This window comes from Astyanax mexicanus, chromosome 7, assembly GCF_023375975.1.
Source record: "Astyanax mexicanus isolate ESR-SI-001 chromosome 7, AstMex3_surface, whole genome shotgun sequence".
NCBI classification, from domain to species: Eukaryota; Metazoa; Chordata; class Actinopteri; order Characiformes; family Acestrorhamphidae; genus Astyanax; species Astyanax mexicanus.
Genome location: NC_064414.1, coordinates 48483137 through 48505656, shown reverse-complemented (window position 1 = coordinate 48505656; position 22520 = coordinate 48483137). Strand labels below are relative to the sequence as shown.

The 22520-nt window shown below is 39.9% G+C and overlaps 1 protein-coding gene across 5 annotated transcripts in view; it reads left to right on the top strand.

The window, feature by feature from the left end:
* inpp4b (inositol polyphosphate-4-phosphatase type II B) overlaps window positions 1-22520 on the top strand; it is a 446954-nt gene that overhangs the window by 93975 nt on the left and 330459 nt on the right. For 4 of the 5 annotated variants that reach the window (XM_049481670.1, XM_049481669.1, XM_049481668.1 and 1 more), the window contains one exon: window positions 8015-8131. In XM_049481670.1, the coding sequence (XP_049337627.1) occupies window positions 8015-8131 (117 nt within the window). Of the gene's footprint in view, window positions 1-2681; window positions 2810-8014; window positions 8132-22520 lie in introns of those variants that run through there. The other variant, XM_049481672.1, reaches the window with a different exon arrangement.

Sequence of the window (22520 nt, the reverse complement as noted above, 5' to 3'; positions counted from 1 at the left end):
TCACAAATTGCGAAAATATGGAACAGTGGCTGGCCGACCAAAATTACCCCAAGAGCGCAGCGGCAACTCATCCAAGAGGTCACAAAAGACCCCACAACAATATCCAAAGAACTGCAGGCCTCACTTAAGGTCATAGTTAGTGATTCCACCATCAGAAAAAGACTAGACAAAAAAACTTTTTTTGTTCAATTTTGATGTTTCACATGCAATTATTCTAAGATTTCTTATCTTGTGCTTATTGGTATTATCTTGTGCTTATTGCCTTTTTGCTTAAGGTTTGGATATGTAAAAATTATATTACTCCATGTAAAAAAATCCCATCTGAGTAGGCTACTGTTGTTTGATTATTGAGTTTTTATTTATTGATTTTTTTTTTTTTTTTTTTCAAATTAAATGCATTATATCTTCTGGAAAAAATATATTTGTTTTATAGTGCTTCCTGGCATCTCTGTTATTCTTAGCATCAGTGGAAGATAAATCTGTCCTTTATACAGCCTGGTCAAAATGGAAACGTGTGTCCAGTGTGTCCAGTATGGCAGAGCATTAAACAGAGTTTCAGGACATTTTTGGTCATGAGTGGAGCGTGTGTGCATGTTTAGAGAGGAATTTAGTCCTCCTAATTTGCTGGACTTTGGGAAAATCCCATTCTATAAATGTCTCAGAGGGCTTAAGAGAGGAGGAGTCGAGGGATTTGACGTCACGGCACACGGCATTACCACAGTGTAAAGTGTCTCTGGAATTCATGAAAACTACAGTATGTATAAGCTGAGCTTGGTTACTTTGTGTTCATATATACATTTGTGTAGCATTTTAAATACACTATACTATGTCCAGGTATTTGTGGACACCCTACTATTGAATGAATGCATTGAGGTAACTAAAGGTAGACCCATTGCTGAAAAAGATGTACAAATGCACATTCAGAGTTCGCTTAGATGTGAGCACATATTACCAGTAGAATAGGACTTTCTATAGCAGATAAATAGCAGATTAAGCTATTTGCATTAATACTACACATAATACCAGGGGTTATAGGTGTAAAGCCCCCTAACATGGAGCTGTGGAGCAGTGTAACTGTGTTCTCTGCAATTATGGTTCTTTATTCAGTACTTTTGCTTGGGATGAGTTGGGAAATTCATCATCCTAAACTAAATGCTTTTGTCACAGAATGCAATTCAATCATTGCAGCAAAACTCCAATATACAGTAGAAAACCTTCCCTCTATTTAGTAGAGAAAATGAGTCCAACAAAAGGAGGATAAACTATTTTAAATCCCTTAATTTTTAAAGAAACACTAAATCTGCAGGTGCCCCATTACTTGTGTTCTTATATACGATACATTAACAAAACCCTGTGAAAATCGGTGTTGGTTATTTTGTATTCAACTTTTGACCGAATGTATCATTTTGATTGATTCCTTTTTAGTTTTGGTACATTCATAACATATATAGGGGAAACTTTCAATTCAATTGAATCTGATAGTGAGTTATTTTGTTGTCTTGTTTGGTTTAATTGTGGGCAATGTTGTTCTGCAAGTGGGCTGTAATGACTAAAGTATGATTAAGAACAACGAAATAAATAAATAAATAAATAAATAAACAAATAAATAAAATATGTTGTTTTCAACACCAATTAAGCTAAAAACCAAAATCCTTAAACACAAACCTGCTGATAAAGAACAACCTGGCCAGCTCTTGACCAGTATATGGCTTGTTTTGTGCTTGAGTGTGATTGTTTATCTGCCCTATTAGCATTACCAACCAGACCAGAACAACCAAAATATTTGGCTACATACCAAATATCAAACATGTATTTTGCAGATTTCAATAATTCTGCCACAATCATTTTCCAACACTTTAAAAAACTATCAAACCAAGCTGAGTTTTTGCACCAGTAGTGGCATAAAGTTATTCAAAAGCAGTGTGTAAGACTGGTGGAGGAGAACTTTCCAAGATGCATGAAAACTGTGATTAAAAACCAGGGTTGTTCCACCATATATTGATTTCTGAACTTTTAAAACTTTATGAATATGATCTTGTTTTCTTTGCATTATTTGAGGTCTGAAAGCTCTGCATCTTTTTTTGTTATTCCAGCCATTTCTCATTTTCTGCAAATAAATGATCTAAATGACCATTTTTTAGGGATTTTTAGGAAATGTTGTCTGTAGTTTATAGAAAAAAATAACAATGTTCATTTTACTCAAACTGAAGTGGTCTCTTATGTTTTTCCAGAGCTGTATAAAGAGTGCCCCTATTCTTATTGGTTGTGTTTCCAAGTATGTAAATGTTCTGTATAAATTATGAGTCCATTTTACACTTATTATTTTATTTACATTATATTATTTAAATATCCACTATTAAACTAAAGAATTAAGATTTGTTCTAATATATATATTTTTAATAATCTGATCTTTTTTTATTGATTGACACCACTATATTGTAATACCATATTATGAAAATATAATAGTACGTGTACAGTTTATACAGTGTACAATACTTTTGTGAGTGTGTGTTTAGAGCACAAGCACAAATGGAACAAGTTGGTCACTTGGGACTAAAATCATCCCCCTCCCCATCCTCTCTCTGTCCACCACACACACACACTCACACACACACACTCACACAGAGTAACTCAGCTCAGCTTTTTTAATGTACTCTCGGCACTCTGGCTGAGGAGGTCCATTAACGACGCAGCGGAGCTGCAGAGCACATGCCCTGCTGTACAGTAAACAGCAATAGTGTGGAACAGAAGACTTTGAGCACCACCGGCTGAGGGCCACTCTGCATTAGCTGTATCTGCAGGCATGCTGGTGAGTATGGGCACGACTTTAGAGTTGGCATTGGACTGTAATGGTCCTTAAATGGATGGCAGAGCCCTGAAAGCTTTCACGGCCCTTGCTGTGGTGCGCTGTGTTTAGTCACTGTTAGGATGCAGCAGTGGGACAGAAGGGTGAAGCGTTTAGCTAAACATCTGTTGTTGAGTGTCGTAGAGATAATATAAGTGTGTGTGTGTGTATGTGTCTGTGTGTGTGTTTTAGTCTTAAGACTTTGGGTTCATGGCCTTGCGTTGTCGTGGGTGTCCTGCTGCAGCGCTCAGATAAGTTCTAGCAATTTCTCTGAGACACTAGGAGACCTGATGTGTGAGTTGGCTAAGATAAAGATGTCCGCCGCATCAATAAACAGATACCTAAACAGACAGACTGTGCCGTTATTGATCCCAGCCTGACTAATTGCAGGTCAGACTTTTTTCCCATGAACAGAGAGCGTTATCTCGCACAGACTGGGATGTTTCTCACATAAATGGCTTGTAGCGTTGTTTACTGGACTTTTAGGTGTGTGCCTATTTGTGTGCATGTGCGTAATTAGCGCTAATTATCCTCCTTGCCCACCACTCTCCCTGGAGGATGCGTTCCGGGCACACCCCATGGCGAAGGGCTTGGCCTGAGGAAGCTCCAGTATAAACACAGCAGCAGCCATGCACTGTCCCCCAGAGAACAGGGCCCAGATCAAAGAGCTTCAGAGAACCATGTGAACGTAGACATCTCCAAAAATGTATAAAAAAATGTTAACGTATGATTTTATGTTCTTTATCCACTTATTTTAACCCTCTTGATAAGTAAATTTTATTTTTTTAAATTATATATTAGTTGTGCTTACTTTGTATTCTACATATACTTTGTATGCCTATTTTCCTCGTTTCCTGATCGTATCTAAGGTGATTAAATATTGTTTTTTTATTTTACCATTATATTTGCACTATAAGACAATAAAAAATCCTTTAATTTTCCCAAAAATCTGTTACACCTTATGTATGAATTCTACCACTCTGCTAAAGAACAGCGTTATACAGGAGTTTTAATAAAGTTTCTCCAGCACCAAGGCTGGAGCAGTATTAGCATTAGCCCCTAACTGCAGCGCTACCTCTTTTGCTGTTCATAGGTGTGTATATCAGACTGTAGCCTATGTTTTTACTGTGTTAAAACAAGCTATGTGGGACAAACCGCTAGCTGATAGCGCCCTGGGTTAAAGGAGCTCTCAGGGTTCCTCAGTTTAGCTGTCACGTCTGGTGCTGTAAGCTCCTCTGTCCCTTCCACACCCAGCTCTAACGGAGGTTCTCAAGTCAACAACTACATTACCCAGAATGCACCACCCGCTGACATCACGCACTCACCTGATCACGTGGCACCTCACCTGCTTCCTCCAGGAAGTCCTGAATACTGATTACTGGCACTATACAAGAGCACTCCACACAAACACCCACGCCGCGTATTGTAGGTTCTCCTCATTACAAAGCGTTCTATATCTCTTGTCTCAGTTTATCTTGTGTATGACCTTGCCTTTGTTTTCTCGACGCCGATTATTGCCTTTGCCTCTGATTTTGGATTGCTTGTGTATTACCTGGAATGTGTTTTCACTACTGCCTCTTGGATTACCTCTGACATTGGACCTCTCGTGTATGAACTCTGGACTGTCTCTCGTTTATGGTATGGTTTTGTCTTCATTGCTCTGGTTATTGGTGATTACTCATTTTTCTGTATTGACTACGTCTTACATCTGTTTATTTTATAATAAACACGTTTTTATCAGTATCTGCACGTGTCTGCATTCTGTGCTCACCATGACATTAGCGCCGTTGAGCAGCATTTACTAGTGCTAAGCTAGTGCTGCTAACCACTCAAAATAATGGAAGTCTAAGCTTACTGTAAGCAAATGGAAGGGCTTTACTCACCCAAATAAACTGTTTTCTTTTTTTGGTTAAGAATTACAGTTCTGTTTACTAAATTAAATTAGAAGGAAAACATGGTGACACCCTTGTTCCTTACTATTGTGGCATAAAATGAATGTATGAAAATAGACCAGAAAACAGATGTTCATTGATAGTGCTCCTCATAATATGGTGCGCCCTATAGTTTCGGAAATAAACGGGAAATGCTTGGCTAATTTGAAAATTAAAGGCATTCTAAATGTACATCCGTATGAAACCAAGGTAGATTGATCGGTCATGTTTGTTCACGCTGGTAATGTTGGCGGTTAACCATTGTAGTCATGCTGGTCGAGCTCTGTGTGATCATTATGATCATGCTGATCAATCAGCTTGGTCAAGCTTGGTCATACTATTTGTCTAGCCTGGTCAGATTAACAATCAACAAGACACTCATGCAAAACATGCCATATACTGGTCAAGAGTCTATTGAAACAACTTAAACTGGCTATATTTTTTTTCTTCTTTTCAGCAGTCTTATGTTTAAGCTTATTTTTTGTTTAGGCTTATATGTTTGCCTAACTGATGTTGAAAACAAGAGATTTTATTTATGTATTTTATTTATTATTTATTTTGTTGCCATTTAGTCATCACGTCCCACTTACAGAACAAAATTGTCCTCAATTAAACCAAACAAAACAACAAAATAACTCACTATCAGATTCAGCTGAAGAGTTTTTACTCAGATATGTTTCCCCGTACTTTTGTCTATGAATAAAACACAACTTTTTTTTTTTTTTGCATGAAAAAAGCAAAAGTAAATAGCAGAAGCTCACATTATTTTGCTGATAATTTTTTTAAATTGCATTAGCCCACCCGCACTTGGCATAGCTCAGCCTATTACTGTTAAATCTCCAGTCTGCCCAGCTTAAGACTTTTGTGTCTGGCCAGTCTTTCTCTTTTCTCTAGTGAGTCTAGCATTAGTTTTTATCATCTGAGTCTAGCATTAGCTTTTAGCCTCTGGTTAGCTTTTCTCCCTTCAGTCAGCCTAGCCTTAGCTTTTAGCATCAACTAACCCAAATGTAACTTCGCGTAGCCTCAGCTGTGATTGGTCCATCGAGCCTCGCGTTCCCGCCCACACATTCCCACTTTCACAGTTTAAAAGGCAGACTGACACAGAGAGAAGTATGAATTGACCTCAACAGTACTGTTACAGTGCATTCAGCTGCAAAAAGCAAAATAAAAACTAATCACTTACAGTACATTTAATTTAGTCACGTTGGTAAATAGAATTTCATGCATTATGTAAAGATTATATTCCGTATGAGAGAACTGGTTCTCCCACAGTATTGATAGAAAACTGACACAATTTTTACCTTACATTTTGATCATATTTTGCTTTACATACAGTACTTTCTTACATATCTGCAATTAGACATCAGCATTTAGCTTAATGTGATGAATGCATAATCAGATTCTTGTGTCCTCTAGTTCTCTACAGTGCTTCACTGCATGTGTGGTATAACACGTTTAAACACATGATTTATTCAAATATTTAACCAAACATACAAATACTATGATGAATTTGGATGCCTGTATTTTGATAACCCCGCCCACCCCTAGAAATAGCCGTGGGTCTGTGGGAAGCTGATCTGAGGGCAGTGCTGAGAGCTGGGCGGTCTCAGAGCTTTAAGCAGATGCTGTTTGAGCTGGAGCGGGACGGGGTGTTCTCAGTGGGGTATCGGAGGCTCCCCGCTGGAGCTCGTCTGGAAAACCGTGTTCAGCTGCTGTAGCCCTTCAGCTAGATAAACACTTACTGAACGAAGAGTTGTGTACAGCTGCCAGCTATACCTGCCCCTCCACCTCTACTGCAGCAGGGTCAGGATGTGCGCAGGTGCTCATAATCTGTGGAGAGTTTGTTAATAAAAGTTTAACTTTATTTTAATTTCTAGTTAAGTGTAAATAATTCAGATTTTTAAATATATAAAGCTCTGGAAAAAATTGGACACCACTTCAGTTTCTAAATCAGTTTCTCTGATTTTGCTATTTATAGGTATATATTTGTGTAAAATGAACATTGTTGTTTTATTCTATAAACTACAAACAACGTTTCTCCCAAATACCAAATAAAAAAATATTGTCATTTAGAGCATTTACAGAAAATGAGAAATGGCTGAAATAACAGTGCAAAGAAAACAAGCTCATAATTATGAAGTTTAAGAGTTCAGAAATCAATATTTAGTGGAATAACTCTGGCTTTCAATCACAGTTTTCATGCATTTTCTCCTCCACCAGTCTTACACACTGCTTTTGGATAACTTTATGCTGCTTTACTCCTGGTGCAAAAATTCAAGCAATTCAGCTTTGATGGTTTGATGGTTTGTGATCATCCATCTTCCTCTTGATTATATTCCAGAGGTTTTCAATTTGGTAAAATCAAAGAAACTCTTCATTTTTAATATTCCTTATTATGAGATGCCAACACATTTATTTAACCTATTTCTAAACATCAATAAACTTTTTTAATCATTTCATAAAATCCTTTATTATATTATGGAATAAGACCATGAGATATAAAGCTCAGCAGGTAAGCTTATTTTAAACAAAACCACAAATCAAAGAATAACTAGCAATGTATATTCTAATGATCTTACTTCATTATAAGAAATAGACATTGACAAGATTTAATTTTGTTTTATGTTATAACCAGCATCAAATATATATATATATGTAAAGTTATTGTCTGACAATGACAAAATATTAATTATTCTTATTAAAAGTATACATTTTACATTGCTTAATCCATGTTGAATGTTTACAAAAATGAAACTGAGTTTGATTATATAGCATTAAAATTACAGCTGCTTTCACCCCTCATTGCTCACTAACAGCTCAACATAAAATCTCATTTTTTACACAGTTAGAAGGGTTTTGGGTTAATTTGACTGTAATTTTGGATACAGCTAAATTATCTATGCAATTAAATGATAGATTATAAGTATGAATAGTATGTTGTTAAAGGGTAATGCTTATCTCTGCTAGCTACAAACACACATTAACATGTAATAATGAATGTTTTTGGGATGAGGAGTTTTTTTTCCTGAGCCAGTGTTCCTGGTGTTCCAGTGAAGAGCCTGTCTGTGTCTGTCCTCTCGTCTTCAGAGGAGAGTAGGATGGAGGAGGGCACATGTGTGCCAGGCTGTGGGCAGCTGTTGACTCACTCAGAGGCCTCTTTGCTCAGTTACTCTTTCTCTCTCTCTTTCTCTCTTTTTCTCTCTTTTACTCATCCCGTGTTGTGTTTTCTGGCTGGCAGGGAACAAGAGACCCTCTGTTTCTGACGGGCGTGAGTCTGTCCCCCGACTGGCCCGTCTACGAGGAGAGCCTCATCAAGCTCAGTGTGTACGATGTGAAAGACAAGAGCCACCAGACGGTGAGTACCATGCTGCTGCTCAGCCCTGCTTCCCTTTTTACCTAACCAATTCACTCCCAGCGGGTATTAATCTTAAAACACACTAATCATTATGAAGCTGTTAGTTCATGTTGTAAAATCTGATTGGCTGAGGTAGGGTTGGCTGGTATGACTGTAATATTGTATACTGCGGTATTAAAATATTTTAACAGTATTTCCAAATGAGGACGGTATTTCGTAAATATGACAATGTGTCTTATGTGCCAAATTTCTGACTCTGTGTCTGTATAACAGGCCCAAATATCTATTTATTCATGTGCATTTAGGATGTATACAGGATGGGGGCGCTCTTTGAATTTGAGTCGTACTCTAAAAACGGATGGATAAAACACAGACATGTTTGTTTAGCAATGAGCTCCATTTAAATCAAAGAAAAGACAATTAACCTGGATATAAGAATGTGTGAGATGGTACTCGAAACACTCCTAAGATCATTCACTCTACCATGTGTGTGGAGGTTTGAGGCTATAATCATGGTTACGTGATTTAAGTGTAATATTACTGGAACACAGTCTGCATTGTGGTGTTATGTTAGCGGTTAGCATATTAGAAGTTAGCTTTCTAGTTGTTAGCATGTTAACAGATAGCCTTTTAGTGGTTAGCGTTTCAGCAGTTAGCATGTTAGCAGTAAGTCTTCTAGCACTTTGCTGGTTAGTGGTTAGCATGTTAGATGTTAGCCTTCTAGCGCGTTGCCTATTAGCAGTTAACATGTTAGATGTAAGCCTTCTAGCAGTTAGCAGATGCTGTTTTAGTGGTTAGTCTTTCAACAGCTAGCTTTCTACCGCTCTGCTGGTTAGCCTTCTGGGTGTTAGGCTTCTAGTGCTTTGCCAGTTAAACTTCTAGCTGTTAGTCTTCTAGTGCTTTGCCTGTTAGCGGTTAGCATGTTAGATGTTAGCTTTCTAGCTTTAAGCATGTTGGCAGATAGCCTTTTAGTAATTAGCCTTTTCGCAATTAACCTTTTAGCAGTTAGTATGTTAGTGGTCAGCCTTCCAGCTCTTTGCTGGTTAGCCTTCTAGCTTTTTTTATGTTATGTTAAAAAAAATGTTTTAAACATCAGAGTAAAGTTTTCTTTGGAATTTAAATGTGTTTTATGGCAATTACTATTAAGTTTTGCTTATTAATGTAAAACATTTAGGGCGTAGTGTACATTTTAATAAATGCTGTGAATTATTATTGAGTACATACTTTAAACTTTTCTCATCATGTTTTGAATTATTGCTATAAACTATTCGTTATCACTATAAATAATGATTTTTCAATAATTACTATGAACTTTTCTTATTATTTTTGTTATTCATTAAATTATATGAATTATTCAGTGATTACCATGAACCTTTATTTATTTCTTTTAAGACTTTTGCAGATTCTTTTTTGATGGCCTGAGTTTATTGATGACTTTATAATAAAGACAGCACAGAAGCGTCATGTTTTTTTTTTTCAGTTTGCCTGTAATCTTTACCCTATTCCATGATTAGAATAAATTATTCAGGAACTATTATCAGCTATTCATTTTGTTCTGCGGTATTGTGAATTATTTAGTATCTGCTGTAAAGCTCATATGTAAGTTATGCACAGTGACCCTTTAGTGGTAAGATTGGACATTCATGCTATAGAAGGGTAAAATGTTACAGAATTACATTAATACATACATGTTTTTCTTTGTCTTATAATTCATTAGATATTCATTATTCTGTCTTTCTGTCTGAAAGGCTTTGGAATGCTCTAGCTAAGTTGAATGAGCAGAGAAAAGATACAGTACATGCTGTTGCTCTGCTCTTAAGATGCCTCAGTGGCTACTTTTTAACTGTAGGGCCAAACTGTTCTGAGCTGGATTGGATCTGTTAGACTGGTTACACTTTCTTTATTTTACATTTACTCTGTTTCAAAGCAAGACCAGGACCTTGTGTTCCTGGCATTTGGTAATAATTATGCAAAGGTTTATGTTGTTGAATGTGTTCGATCTCACATTCTCCACCTGATTTCACAGAGTTAGCCATTTAGCATGATAATATGTGAAATGGATAATACTAACTTAATGTGAAATAGAGGTGTTTGAGCTACTGGCTTTATCCAACATTATTACATGGGCGGCACAGTGGCTTGGTGGTTAGCACATTCTCCTCCCAGCACTGGGGTCTGGGGTTCACGTCCCTAACTGGGCGGGTTCCATGTTCCTCCTGTGTCTGCTTGGGTTTCTTTTGGGGAAACAAAACTCTAAATTAATGTGATGTGTATAAGTTTGGATGTGTGTAAATGTATGTACGCATGCACTCTGTCCTTGGTAAAATGCTGTAGTGCCTGATGCAGTCCTTCAGGTGGAGCGTCATTTCCGGTTGAACGTATGCTGTGTGCTATTGGCTGCTGCTTTCCACCAGTGTGTGAATGAGTGCCGAGTATGAATTATAAGTAAACATCATTAGAAAGGCTTTTAGAAAGGCACTATTTACATGTAACTTCATTCATTACTGCTGGCTGCAGGGTTTTCCAACACTGTTAGCACACTGTCTACCAAACTTATTTCTCATCGTGAGCTCGCTGTCTACTGGTGTTATCCACTATTGCTACCATAGCATTGGCATGCTGGCTACAACTATTGTCCAGCGTTACTACTGCATCATTAGCACATTGTCTATCAGCCTCATCCTATGTCACTACCAGTCTCATCCCTGATTGCTACTGCAGCATTATCATGCTGGCTACAGGTATCATCCAGCATCACTACCATAGTGTTAGCACACTTTTCCCAGATTCTCCCCACACTCTTTATGCACTCTTCACACATTAATACTAGCCTCATCCAGCATCACTTCTACAGCGTTAACATGCTGGCTATCAACTTCATTTCAAATCAGTAGTGGTCTCATGCCCTATTGCTACTGCAGTGTTAGCATGTTGGCTACAGATGTCATCCAGCATCACTGCCATAGTGTTCGCACACCTTTCCCAGATTCTCCCCACACCCTTTATGCACTTTTCATACATTAATACTGGCTTTGTCCAGCATCATCATATCTACAGCATTAGCATGCTGGCTATTAACCTCATCCCAAATCAGAACTGGTCTAATGCCCTAATGCTACTGCAGTGTTAGCATGCTGGCTACAGGTGTCATCCAGAATCCCTACCATAGCGTTAGCACACTTTTCCCAGATTCTTCCCAGAATCTTTACACACTCTCTACACATTAATACTAGCCTCATCCAGCATCACTTCTACAGCGTTAGCATGCTGGCTATCAACTTCATCCCAAATCAGTACTGGTCTCATGCCCTATTGCTACTACAGTGTTAGCATGCTGGCTACAGGTGTCATCCAGCATTACTACCATAGTGTTAGCACACTTTTCCTACACTCTTCCGACATTAATACTGGCCTCATCCAGCATCACTTCTACAGTGTTAGCATGCTGGCTATCAACCTCATCCCAAATCAGAGCTGGTCTAATGCCCTATTGTTACCTTAGCATTAGCAAGCTAGCTACATGTGTCATCCAACATCACTACCATAGTGTTAACACACTTTTCCCGGATTCTTTCCAAAATCTTTACACACTTTCCCCACATTAATACTGGCCTCATCCAGCATCTAGCATCCAGCATCTAGCATCCAGCATCCAGCATCTAGCATCTAGCACATTTTTCCTAGATTCTTCCCACGCTCTTTATACACTCTGGACACAGTAATACTGGCCTCGTCCAGGATCACTTCTACAGCGTTAGCATGCTCAAATCAGTACTGGTCTTATGACTCATTGCTACTGCAGCGTTAGCATGCTGGCTACAGGTATCATCCAGCATCACTACCATAGTATTAGCACACTTTTCCCAGATTCTCCCCACACTCCTTACACACTCTCCCCACATTAATACTGGCCTCATTCCAGCATCTAGCATCCAGCAACTAGCATCTAGCATCCAGCAACTAGCATCTAGCATCTAGCACACTTTTCCCAGATTTTTCCAACACTCTTTATACATTCTTCACACATTAATACTGGCCATGTCCAGCATCACTTCTACAGCGTTAGCATGCTGGCTATCAACCTCATCCCAAATCAGTACTGGTCTTATGCCCTATTGCTATTGCAGTGTTAGCATGCTGGCTGCCAGCTTCTTTTCACATTGCTACTGGCCTCATCCAACATCAATACTGCGGCATTAGCACACTGGCTATCAGCCTATATATCACAGCATTAGTAAGGTCCAGCTCCATCAAATAGTTCTGGGGCCTATAAATACAGTTAGATTATTGTGTTAAGAAAACTGAGCCTAGCTTGATTTGTGAGTGTTTTATGGCTAAATATGCTACTGGAACAGTAAGCTTCCATACTCAGAAGTGTTCTGTCCTGCAGTGGGAAAGCGTCCACAGTGTGCAGACGGACGTGGAGCAGGAAGTGTGATGGCTAGCTCATGTGTTGATGAATGACTTTGCTGAATGAGGCAGAGCTCGTCTCTTTCTTTCATTTCCTCCCACTGCAGAGCTTGAATGGTTTTCCACGGTGTGGGGGCGTCAGTCTCTCTCCTGGGTTCTGCATGCAGAGCAAGAGTCGGTTTTATTAATATGTTAATATGTCATAACTGACAGTTAATAATTAATGTCCTCATAGTCAGCTGCTTTGATATAGCTAATGATATTAATGAGAGGCAGCGCGGGCTGCTGCTCCACTGCTGTAGAACTGTATAGGAATGGGGGTATGTTCTTTACATGATGGATGGATTACATTTAGCACCATTAATGGATCAATATTTCAGCTGGAGTATTTGACGAGGAAAGAAGTCTCCAGTCAGCAAGTTTGATGTGTAATGAACGTGATCCAATAATGGCAAAGGCAAAAAAAAATCACGTTTTTCATTTGGTTTTAGTATCAGCTTAAGAAAATGTACACTGTTCTAAAAGACAATTTGGTAGTAAATTAAAGTAAATTTGGGAAACATTAAATTATTTGCATGAGGAAACATCCTAGAATGGCATGAAAGAGAGAGCTTTCTACAAACGGATAAATGAAAAACATTCTAGAACAGTATTAAGAGGAGAAACAACCTAGAACACAATTAACATTCTAATAACATACATTCAGAACATAAATTATACATTCTAGATGAGCTTGAAGTAAAATAAAAGGACTATATTTTTGGACTATAAAGGACACTTAAAATCCTTTTGTTTTCTTTATAACCAGTGTGCCTTATGTATGAATTCTACCAGTCGGGTTGTAAGAAGCACTAAGGCCACTCCGCTGATCAGTATAGCATTATAAGTGAGTTTTCAGTCAAGTTTCTCCAGCACTAAGGCTGGGTGCAGCATTAGCAGTAGCCGCTAACCACAACACTAGCTTGTTCGCCATTCAGAGGTGAGTAAATTGTACTGTACTGTGCGTGTTTGCCGTGTTAAAACAACTGCTAGGTTTACCTAGAACAACTAGGGTTTCTCAGTTTAGCGCTATCGGTGGCATCTAGCACTGCGGTTAACAGCTAATGCTAATGCTGCTGCACCCAGCCTTAGTGCTGGGGAAACTTTACTAAAAGCTCACCCTTATAAATTGTTGAAAATCTAAGCCTACTGTAAATAAACGGAAGCACTTTACTCACTTTTTTTTTTTTTTTACTTAGGCGCTTCCCCACCGCTTCCCCACCGCTTCCCCATTAGAAGTGAAACATGGTGACACCCTTGCACAATTCGATGTAGGCATCCTTACTAGTGTCTTATAATCTTCTGCGCCTTATGTATGAAAATAGGCTATAAAATAGACATTCCCTGATAGTGCGCCTTAATAATCCGGTGCGCCTTCTAGTCTGAAAAAATACGGTAGATTTAGGTACTATGGGTAGGGATTGGATTATAAACATATGTGTCTATCGTGTGTTGATGCATGTACACCCAATAAAGTTTGTGTCCTTAGGAAGTACTCATCACCTATCCTGCCTACCTAACCATTTCACCACTACTTCTGCTTCTGAAGAATAAAAATGGGCCATAATCTGTCTAGATCAGCCCTATTACATCAAATAAGCACTGAAAGGGTTGTGTTTGCATCACTGTTGGCTGAATAGTTTGCTTTAATTAATGTTGGGAGCACTGAGTGTGAAATTGGAGTGCATGTCCAGCAGATCAACACATCAGCAGAGTGATGAAATAGCTGTGCAGAAGGCTGTTTCTTCAGTCAGTTCTAAGGCTAGCTTCATCTCCGAGTGATGCAACATTTAAAGTTAATTTGATGTTATTTATGAGTGAAAACATCTATGCAGAAGAAGACCTATGTTGTATGCTGTAGCATTACAAACTGGTCTGCTTCTGCTTCTGATTAGGTCTTTAATTGCAGCTAAAGTAGCTTACTGGCCACGCACAACTGTAAAGGTGCTTCTTTAAATTGCTTCAAAGCCGTTAAGTTCACTGCAGAAGACGTCCGATACGTGAGCCTTAATTAGCTGGGAAGTTTTAATAGTGAGCGTTCTGCGCCATTCGGACCCAATGGCCCAGCTGGAGAGGCAGGTGAGGAAATGCGCAGCTATGTTTTAGCGGGTTAGCACAGTGCGCAGGCCTGCTAATGAAGCGTTCCCTCACACTCTCTGATGCGTGACCTTGTTCAGCCTCTCCAGTGCGTATCTAATGAACATGCATGTACCCTATCACTGCTCAATTTCTGAGACTGACAGCCGCAGTGCTGTGTTTAGACCTGGCGCATCAGTTTCCATCATAGAACATCGTTCACAATGACTTATCACTTTTTTATAAATGCATTATAAAGTTGTAAGCACCCACTCAAATGATTTGTATCGTATGCATGAAAAGGCTGTGTCTCTTTCTATAATTTACCCCACATGAAAACAATTCTGTAATGTTTTCTTGTAAAAGTTCTTTCATTCACACTGTTCTAGTTTTCAGACTAGAAGGCGCACCGGATTATTAAGGCGCACTATCAGGGAATGTCTATTTTATAGCCTATTTTCATACATAAGGCGCAGAAGATTATAAGACACTAGTAAGGATGCCTACATCGAATTGTGCAAGGGTGTCACCATGTTTCACTTCTAATGGGGAAGCGGTGGGGAAGCGCCTAAGTAAAAATTGAGAATAGGGTAGATCATGAAATAATTCTAGAACAGGGTAGAGCAGAAAATAATTCTAGAACAGGATAGAGTAGGAAGGGGACGCCGAGTGGTCCAGCGGTCTAAAGCGCTGCCACTATGAGCGGGAGGTCGCAGGTTCGAACCCCCACTCATGCAGCTTTGCCATCAAGCTGCCGGCATCAGAGGGAGCAAAATTTGCCCTGCTCCCTCTGGGTGGGTAGATGGCGCTCCCCACATCACTCCTACGGTGATGTCCACAGCACAGGGCGTCTGTGAGCTGATGTACCGGAGCCAAGCCACTGCGCTTCATCATGGCTCCGGTACATCAGCTCACAGACGCCCTGTGCTGTGGACATCACCGTAGGAGTGATGTGGGGAGCGCCATCTACCCACCCAGAGGGAGCAGGGCCAATTTTGCTCCCTCTGATGCCGAACCTGCGACCTCCCGCTCATAGTGGCAGCGCTTTAGACCGCTGGACCACTCGGCGTCCCCTTCCTACTCTATCCTGTTCTAGAATTATTTTCTGCTCTACCCTGTTCTAGAATTATTTCATGATCTACCCTATTCTCAATTACTCTACCCTGTTTTAGAATTATTTCCTGTTTTACCCTGTTCTCGATTGATCTGCCCTGTTCTAGAATTCTTCCCTGCTCTACCCTGTTCCAGACTTTTTTCCTGCTCTACCCTTTTTTAGAATTATTTTCTGCTTTACCCTATTCTAGAATTCTTTCCTGTTTTACCCTCTTCTCGATTGTTCTGCCCTGTTCCAAAATTCTTCCCTGTTCCAGAATTCTTCCCTGTTCCAGAATTCTTCCCCGTTCTGGAATGCTTACCGTCCGGTTCTAGAATGTTATTCGGCTCTGCCCTGTTCCAAAATGTTCTCCTGCTGTACCCTGTTCTAGAATGTTTTCTTGTTCTACTAGATCTTAGAATGCTCTTCACATTCTATAATGTTTTCCCGATCTATCCTGTTTTAAAATGTTGTCCTGCTCTTCCCTGTTCTAGATTGCCCATCCTTCTCTACCACATTTTAGAATGCTCACCCTGTTCTGTAATATTCTCCTGCTCTATACAGTTTTACAATGATCTCTCTTGTTCTAGAATATTATCCTGCTCTACTCTGTTTCATAATGCTCTCCTACTTCGTCCTGTTCTACAATGTTATTCTGCTCCATCTGGTTCTATAATGTTCTCCTGCTCTACAACATTTTAGAATGCTCTCCCCGTTTTGTAATGTTCTCCTACTCTACATGGTTTTACAATGATCGATTTTGTTCTAGAACGGTACTAAATATGTGTTTGACTTCACACCTTTCTAGAATAATTGAATCAGTCTTGTACAATATTATTCTCTTCAGTTACAGTTGACGAGGATAGTCTTCTTTCGATGCTGTTCTTGAATGTTCTAACTGTTCTAGAATAGTCTTCCATTCACCTTGTTCTAGAATGTACTTTAGATTCTGCCCACTGAAACTGGGTCTTTTGTTTGTTTGTTTTTTCTTTCTTTCAGTTATTTTCAAAGTTATTTTAAACATTAAAAGTTTGTTTTTTTTGCTGGTGAACATTGGGTCAGTGTCCATGACCTTCAGGGAACATCATTTATAAGAGAGTTTATTGGTATTTCTGTATTTAAAAGCTTGAGTTAAGCTACGTACAGTCCTTCGTGTCTTGCTTCTGACTGGTCAGACCTCAGTATTTTTCACAGGTCCTCCGTCCAGCTCTGTGGGTTTGCTGGTGCTTGTTTAGAGCCTTTCAAAGCACCATCAGCTGTGACCTGCCCACTTGATCCCACACTCTGGATCAGCCTGAGTGGCTAATGGGGGCCATTAAGCTAAACTCAGCTGGACTCTGGACTCTGCACGCTGTGTGTATATATGTGTGTATGTGGGGGTGTTCAGAAACCTAGAAGAACCTGATAATAAAAAGGGAAAGGAGGGATTTCAGTGTTTTTTTGTGTTTTTTTTTCTTTCTTTTTTTCAAAAAACTTCTGCCATCGAGAGTTTTGAAATTCCGGACAGAGCCGGGTGCTTCATGTTTCATCTGAGGATCATTTCCTTTTTGCCCAGAGCTCCAGTGCTAAGCATTCCGAGACGGCTCCTGCCAAGCCTGCATGAATAAGTGAGCAGACAGAAAGAGAGAGAGAGAGAGAGAGAGAGAGAGATCTGAATGGATTGATGGAGAGGAGGATTTGATTGCTGAGAGCATGCTTGATGTTGCCTCTGGGTGCTCTCAGCATGAAGGTGAGGTTGGGTTCAGGTTAGCTCCATGGCGGCTCTCTGGGGAGAAGGGGAGATGGTGCATGATGGGATATGCTCTTACCAGACTCCTTGTGTGACGGTACCGCGGCACCGCTCGCTCTCTCCTCCACCCTCTCTGAGTTTACTCCAGGGATTCCTCCCTCTCTCTGCAGGAGTCTTATCTGGTGATCAAAGGATTTTGTCCAGACTCTATAAACTCCTCTGTTTCTGTGTGTGTGAGAGTGACAGATCATACAGTGACTTCAGCGCTCACTGTTTAAAGGTCTCGGAGTAAAACGACCCACAGTCCTTTTCGCTTTTGTTATCTTTAACCTGTGGAGGGCTTAAGGTGTTACTGTCAATTTCACCATTAAATTCAGTTTATAGTTATTTTGTAGTTTTTTTTTAACGTCACAAGACATCCTCAGACCCAAATTTAAAGTATTTTTTAGGAAAAAAAAACAGTGGCAACAGAAGTGAAAAAATTATATATCGGAGCAACAAAAAGAACTAAAGCCCTATCTGGACTGTGACAGATATTTCACAGTTCTACTCAGTGATAAAACTCTTGCATCTGGACTGCAATTGCAAAAACAGGAGGAGTTTTTTAGGCTTTCTCGGTCACATGCCATCACGTTCAGTAGCTCCTCCATTTCCACTCGCTGTTGTGTCTACGTGGGTCTCCATGGAAACTCTGAAAGTAATTACAAAACATGTGAGCCGTGGACAAATAGCTATTTTATTTAAAAAGAGGTGACAAACCAGTAGGTAATCCAGCCTGTAATTTTCTCAGAGGACGTCTGAGAAAAACACATTCATGGTCGTTCCGGACAGGAATAAAATCACAGAGGCCCCCATAAAAGAGAAAATTACCCCAGGAGCCCCTGAGAAACTAATCCTATCAGAATAAGGCTTTTAACAATATGTGCAGTATATTATACTGTTTAAATGCAGGTTTAGGTCCACACTTACAGTATGTGTATGCTTTAATGTCAGGATGTTTTGCTTTGGGACTGAGTAATGGACAGACAGAGAGACTGACAGACAGATAGACAGAACAATAGACTGACTTAGTGACTGAGACTGACACTCTGATTTAATGACTCAACTAGTTGACTGATTGAATAAGAGACAGGCTTACTGACAGACTTAATAAGACTGAGAGATTGATTTAATTACTGCCTAGTTAACTGATTTACTGACAAACTGAATGACAGCTTAAATTAATGACAGACTAAATAACAGGCTGGTTTACTGACAGACTTTATGACTGGCTTGTTGACAGACTGAGTAGAAGGACAGGGCTGATTCCTGAAAGCTGGAACCACAGACGGACACATCCAGGAAGAGTCTGTGAGAAAGATAGAGAGAGAGAACAGAGAGGGGAGGGAAGAGAAAGGGGTTAGAATGGTTTTATAAAACTCTGCTGGAGTGGGATGGGCACTTGGCAGCAGCAGCTCAGGACATGGGGAGAGAAAGAGAAAGCAGATGATTAGGACAGGGTTTATATTTGCTGGATAAGCTGTAAGAGGAAGAAAATTGTAATGAGACATTACTCAAAAGCTTGAGCAAATAGAAATGTTTTGAGTCTAGATTTAAAGATTGAGAGTGTGTCTGAGTCCCGTATATTAATAGGGAGGCTATTCCAAAGTTGGGGAGCTTTATAAAAGAACACTCTTCCTCCTGCATAGTTTTTTCTAATACGCGGGACTAATAACAGGCCAGCGTCTTGGGAGCGGAGTGAACGCGGCGGATTGTAAGGAGTAAGGAGTTCCTGTAGATAATGCGGGGCCAGACCATTGAGGGATTTATACGTCAGGAGAAGTATTTTATAATCTATACGAAATCTAACAGGTAGCCAGTGTAGGGATGAAAGAATAGGTGTAATGTGATCGAACTTTCTAGCTCTGGTAAGCACTCTTGCGGCTGCATTCTGAACTAGCTGGAGTTTATGGAGTAATTTATGTGGACTTCCAGCCAACAACGCGTTGCAGTAGTCCAGCCTGGAGGTTATGAATGCATGTACCAGCTTCTCAGCATCTTCCAGAGAGAGTATACTGCGGATTTTAGCTATATTTCTTAAGTGGAAGAATGCAATTTTGACTATGCTACATATGTGAGCATCAAACGAAAGAATTGGGTCAAAGATGACCCCAAGGTTTCTCACAGTTTTACCAGGTATAATTAAGTGACCGTCTATGTCTACAGTATTAACATTTATGTTTTTATCAATATTAGGACCTAATAGAAGGACCTCAGTTTTATCAGAATTAAGTAAGAGAAAGTTGTGTGTCATCCAATTTTTAATGTCTTTAATACAGTCTGTTATTTGATTTATACAGAGCTCCTCGTTGGGTTTAGCAGATATGTAAAGTTGCGTGTCATCAGCATGGCTTTGAAAGTTAATACCATGCCTACGGATAATTTTACCCAGTGGTAGCATATAAAGAGTAAAGAGTAATGGACCCAGTATTGATCCTTGAGGGACACCATATTTTACTCTAGACTGATAAGAGCATTCGTTATTTAAGTAAACACACTGGAATCGATCTCTCAGATAAGATCTGAACCAGGTGAGGGCTGATCCTTTAATTCCTATAAGATTTTCTAACCTATCAAGTAGAATAGCGTGATCTATGGTGTCAAAGGCAGCACTTAGATCTAGCAGTACAAGGATGGCATTACTGCCCCTATCAAGAGCTGAAAGTAAATCATTAGTTACTCTAAGTAGAGCTGTTTCAGTACTATGGTTTTGTCTAAATCCAGATTGAAAAACCTCATGCATACTATTAATTTGTAGATACAAGCGCAGCTGGTTAAACACAATTTTTTCTAGGATTTTGGCTATAAAGGAAAGATTAGAAATTGGTCTATAGTTAGCAAGCTCGCGGGGGTCCAGATTTGGCTTTTTGATAATGGGCTTAATGACCGCCAATTTAAGAGAATTGGGTACGTAGCCCATGCTAAGGGATGAATTTACTATTTCTAGTAATGATTTTCCCACCTTTGGCAGTGCCTGTTTAAATAATTGTGTGGGTACTGGATCTTATATACATGATGTTGATTTTGATGAGTTAATTACACTAAGTAAATATTTTTCTGTAACCGGGCTGAAACACTCTAGGTGTGTCTCAGAGCTGGAGCAGCATTCATCGATATCTATAAGTAAATTTTGGGGGTGATACTGAATTTTTTGTCTAATGCTATTAATTTTATCATCAAAGAACTTCATGAAATCATTACTATTAATGTCGACAGGGATAACGGAGCTAGTTTGTTTTTGACTGCCCGTGAGTTTAGCCACCATAGTGAAAAAGAATCTAGGATTGTCTCTATTTTTCTCAATAAGCGATGAAATATACTGGGATTTTGTTTTAATTAGGGCTTTTTTGTAGTCTGTGAGACTATGCTGCCATGCTAGCCGGAAAAATTCTAGTTTTGTGTGTCGCCATTTACGTTCAAAGTTACGAGCGGTTTGTTTAAATGTACGTGTGTGGTCATTATACCACGGTGCTAGCTTTTTATCCCTGATTTGTTTTATTTTTGTCGGCGCTACGCGGTCAAGCTTAGAGCGGAGCACAGTTTGTAGATTTTCTGTTTTGTGCTCGAGATCATGTTCATGGGACGGAAGGGAGATGGTTAAGTCGGGGAGGTTATTTACAAATTCATTAGCAATTGCGGTTGTTATTTTACGCTTGCTGATATAGCGGGGCGGGAGGAGGATATTTTGATTAAAAACTATTTCAAACATAATTAGATAATGATCGGATATTGAGTCATGTTGAGAAAGAGTAACTATATTCTCAGCCTCAATACCCAGTGTCAAAACTAAGTCTAATGTATGACTACATTAAATGCAATTTTTAGTGGATCCTGGTCCTTTTCAAAGTGGATATTAAAGTCTCCAACAATTATGATCTTATCAGAAAGAAGAATTACTGCTGCTAGAAAGTCAGCAAATTCACTAATAAAATTTGAGTATGCTGCGTTTTGGAAGCAGGAGACGGGCCTGCTACTTTAAGACTAAGAACTTCAAACGACTTAGCATCCAATCCTGAGTTTTGAGATATACCTAACATTGAGTCATAGATTGTGGCAACACCACCGCCACGACCAGAGCTGCGTGGGTAACTAAAATAGCTAAAACCTGAGGGGGTAGACTCATTTAAAGCGATATATTCATCAGGTTTAATCCAGGTTTCACACAGACATAGTGCAGTAAGGTGATTATCAGTAATAATATCATTAACAATAACTGATTTTGGTGCTAGCGATCTTATATTTAATAGCCCTAGTTTCATAGTGACGCTGCTGGTACTCTGAGAGACGGATGCTGTTGTTTTAATTTTAATAAGATTATTAAAACAGATTTTCTGAGTTTTTCGGTTTCGAGCGACATGGGGGACAGACACAGTCTCAATCCTACAAGGTAAAAATGCTCTTGTATCTGAAAAAGGCACATAATTAAATTATGCACAGGAAAGTGGCAAGATAACTCATTAGAACAATGTATATTACTAAACTGCCCATTACTTAGACCACTAACCTGGCCGGTATGACTGGTTAGAGCCAGTCAGTCCCGGCGTAGCACCGCCTCAATGTTACCAGAGAGGACGGTGGATCCCAGGCGGCTGGGGTGAAGCCCGTCTCAGTAGAAGAGGGCTGGACGTTCCCGAAAACTCTCCCAGTTGTCCACGTAGCCAACTCCACTAGCAGAGCACCAGTCCTGCAGCCAGCAGTGGAGAGCGTAGAGGCGGCTGAACGGCTGGCTCCCGCGGCGGTAGGTGGGCATCGGACCAGAGATGTGGAGGCGGGAGCGGGTCAGTCTGCGAGCGGTGTCCAGAAGAGTGCGAAAGTGCTCCTTCAGGACCTCACTGCGCCGGGCGGACGTGTCGTTGGTACCCACATGCAGGATGACGGTTCCGGGGTCCCCGCGATGCCGAAGCACCGTAGGAAGCCGCCGGGCGACGTCCAGGACCCGAGCTCCTGGAAAACACGACACTGCAGCATTACCCTTAGCGTTAGACACCTTTAAATGCCTAACA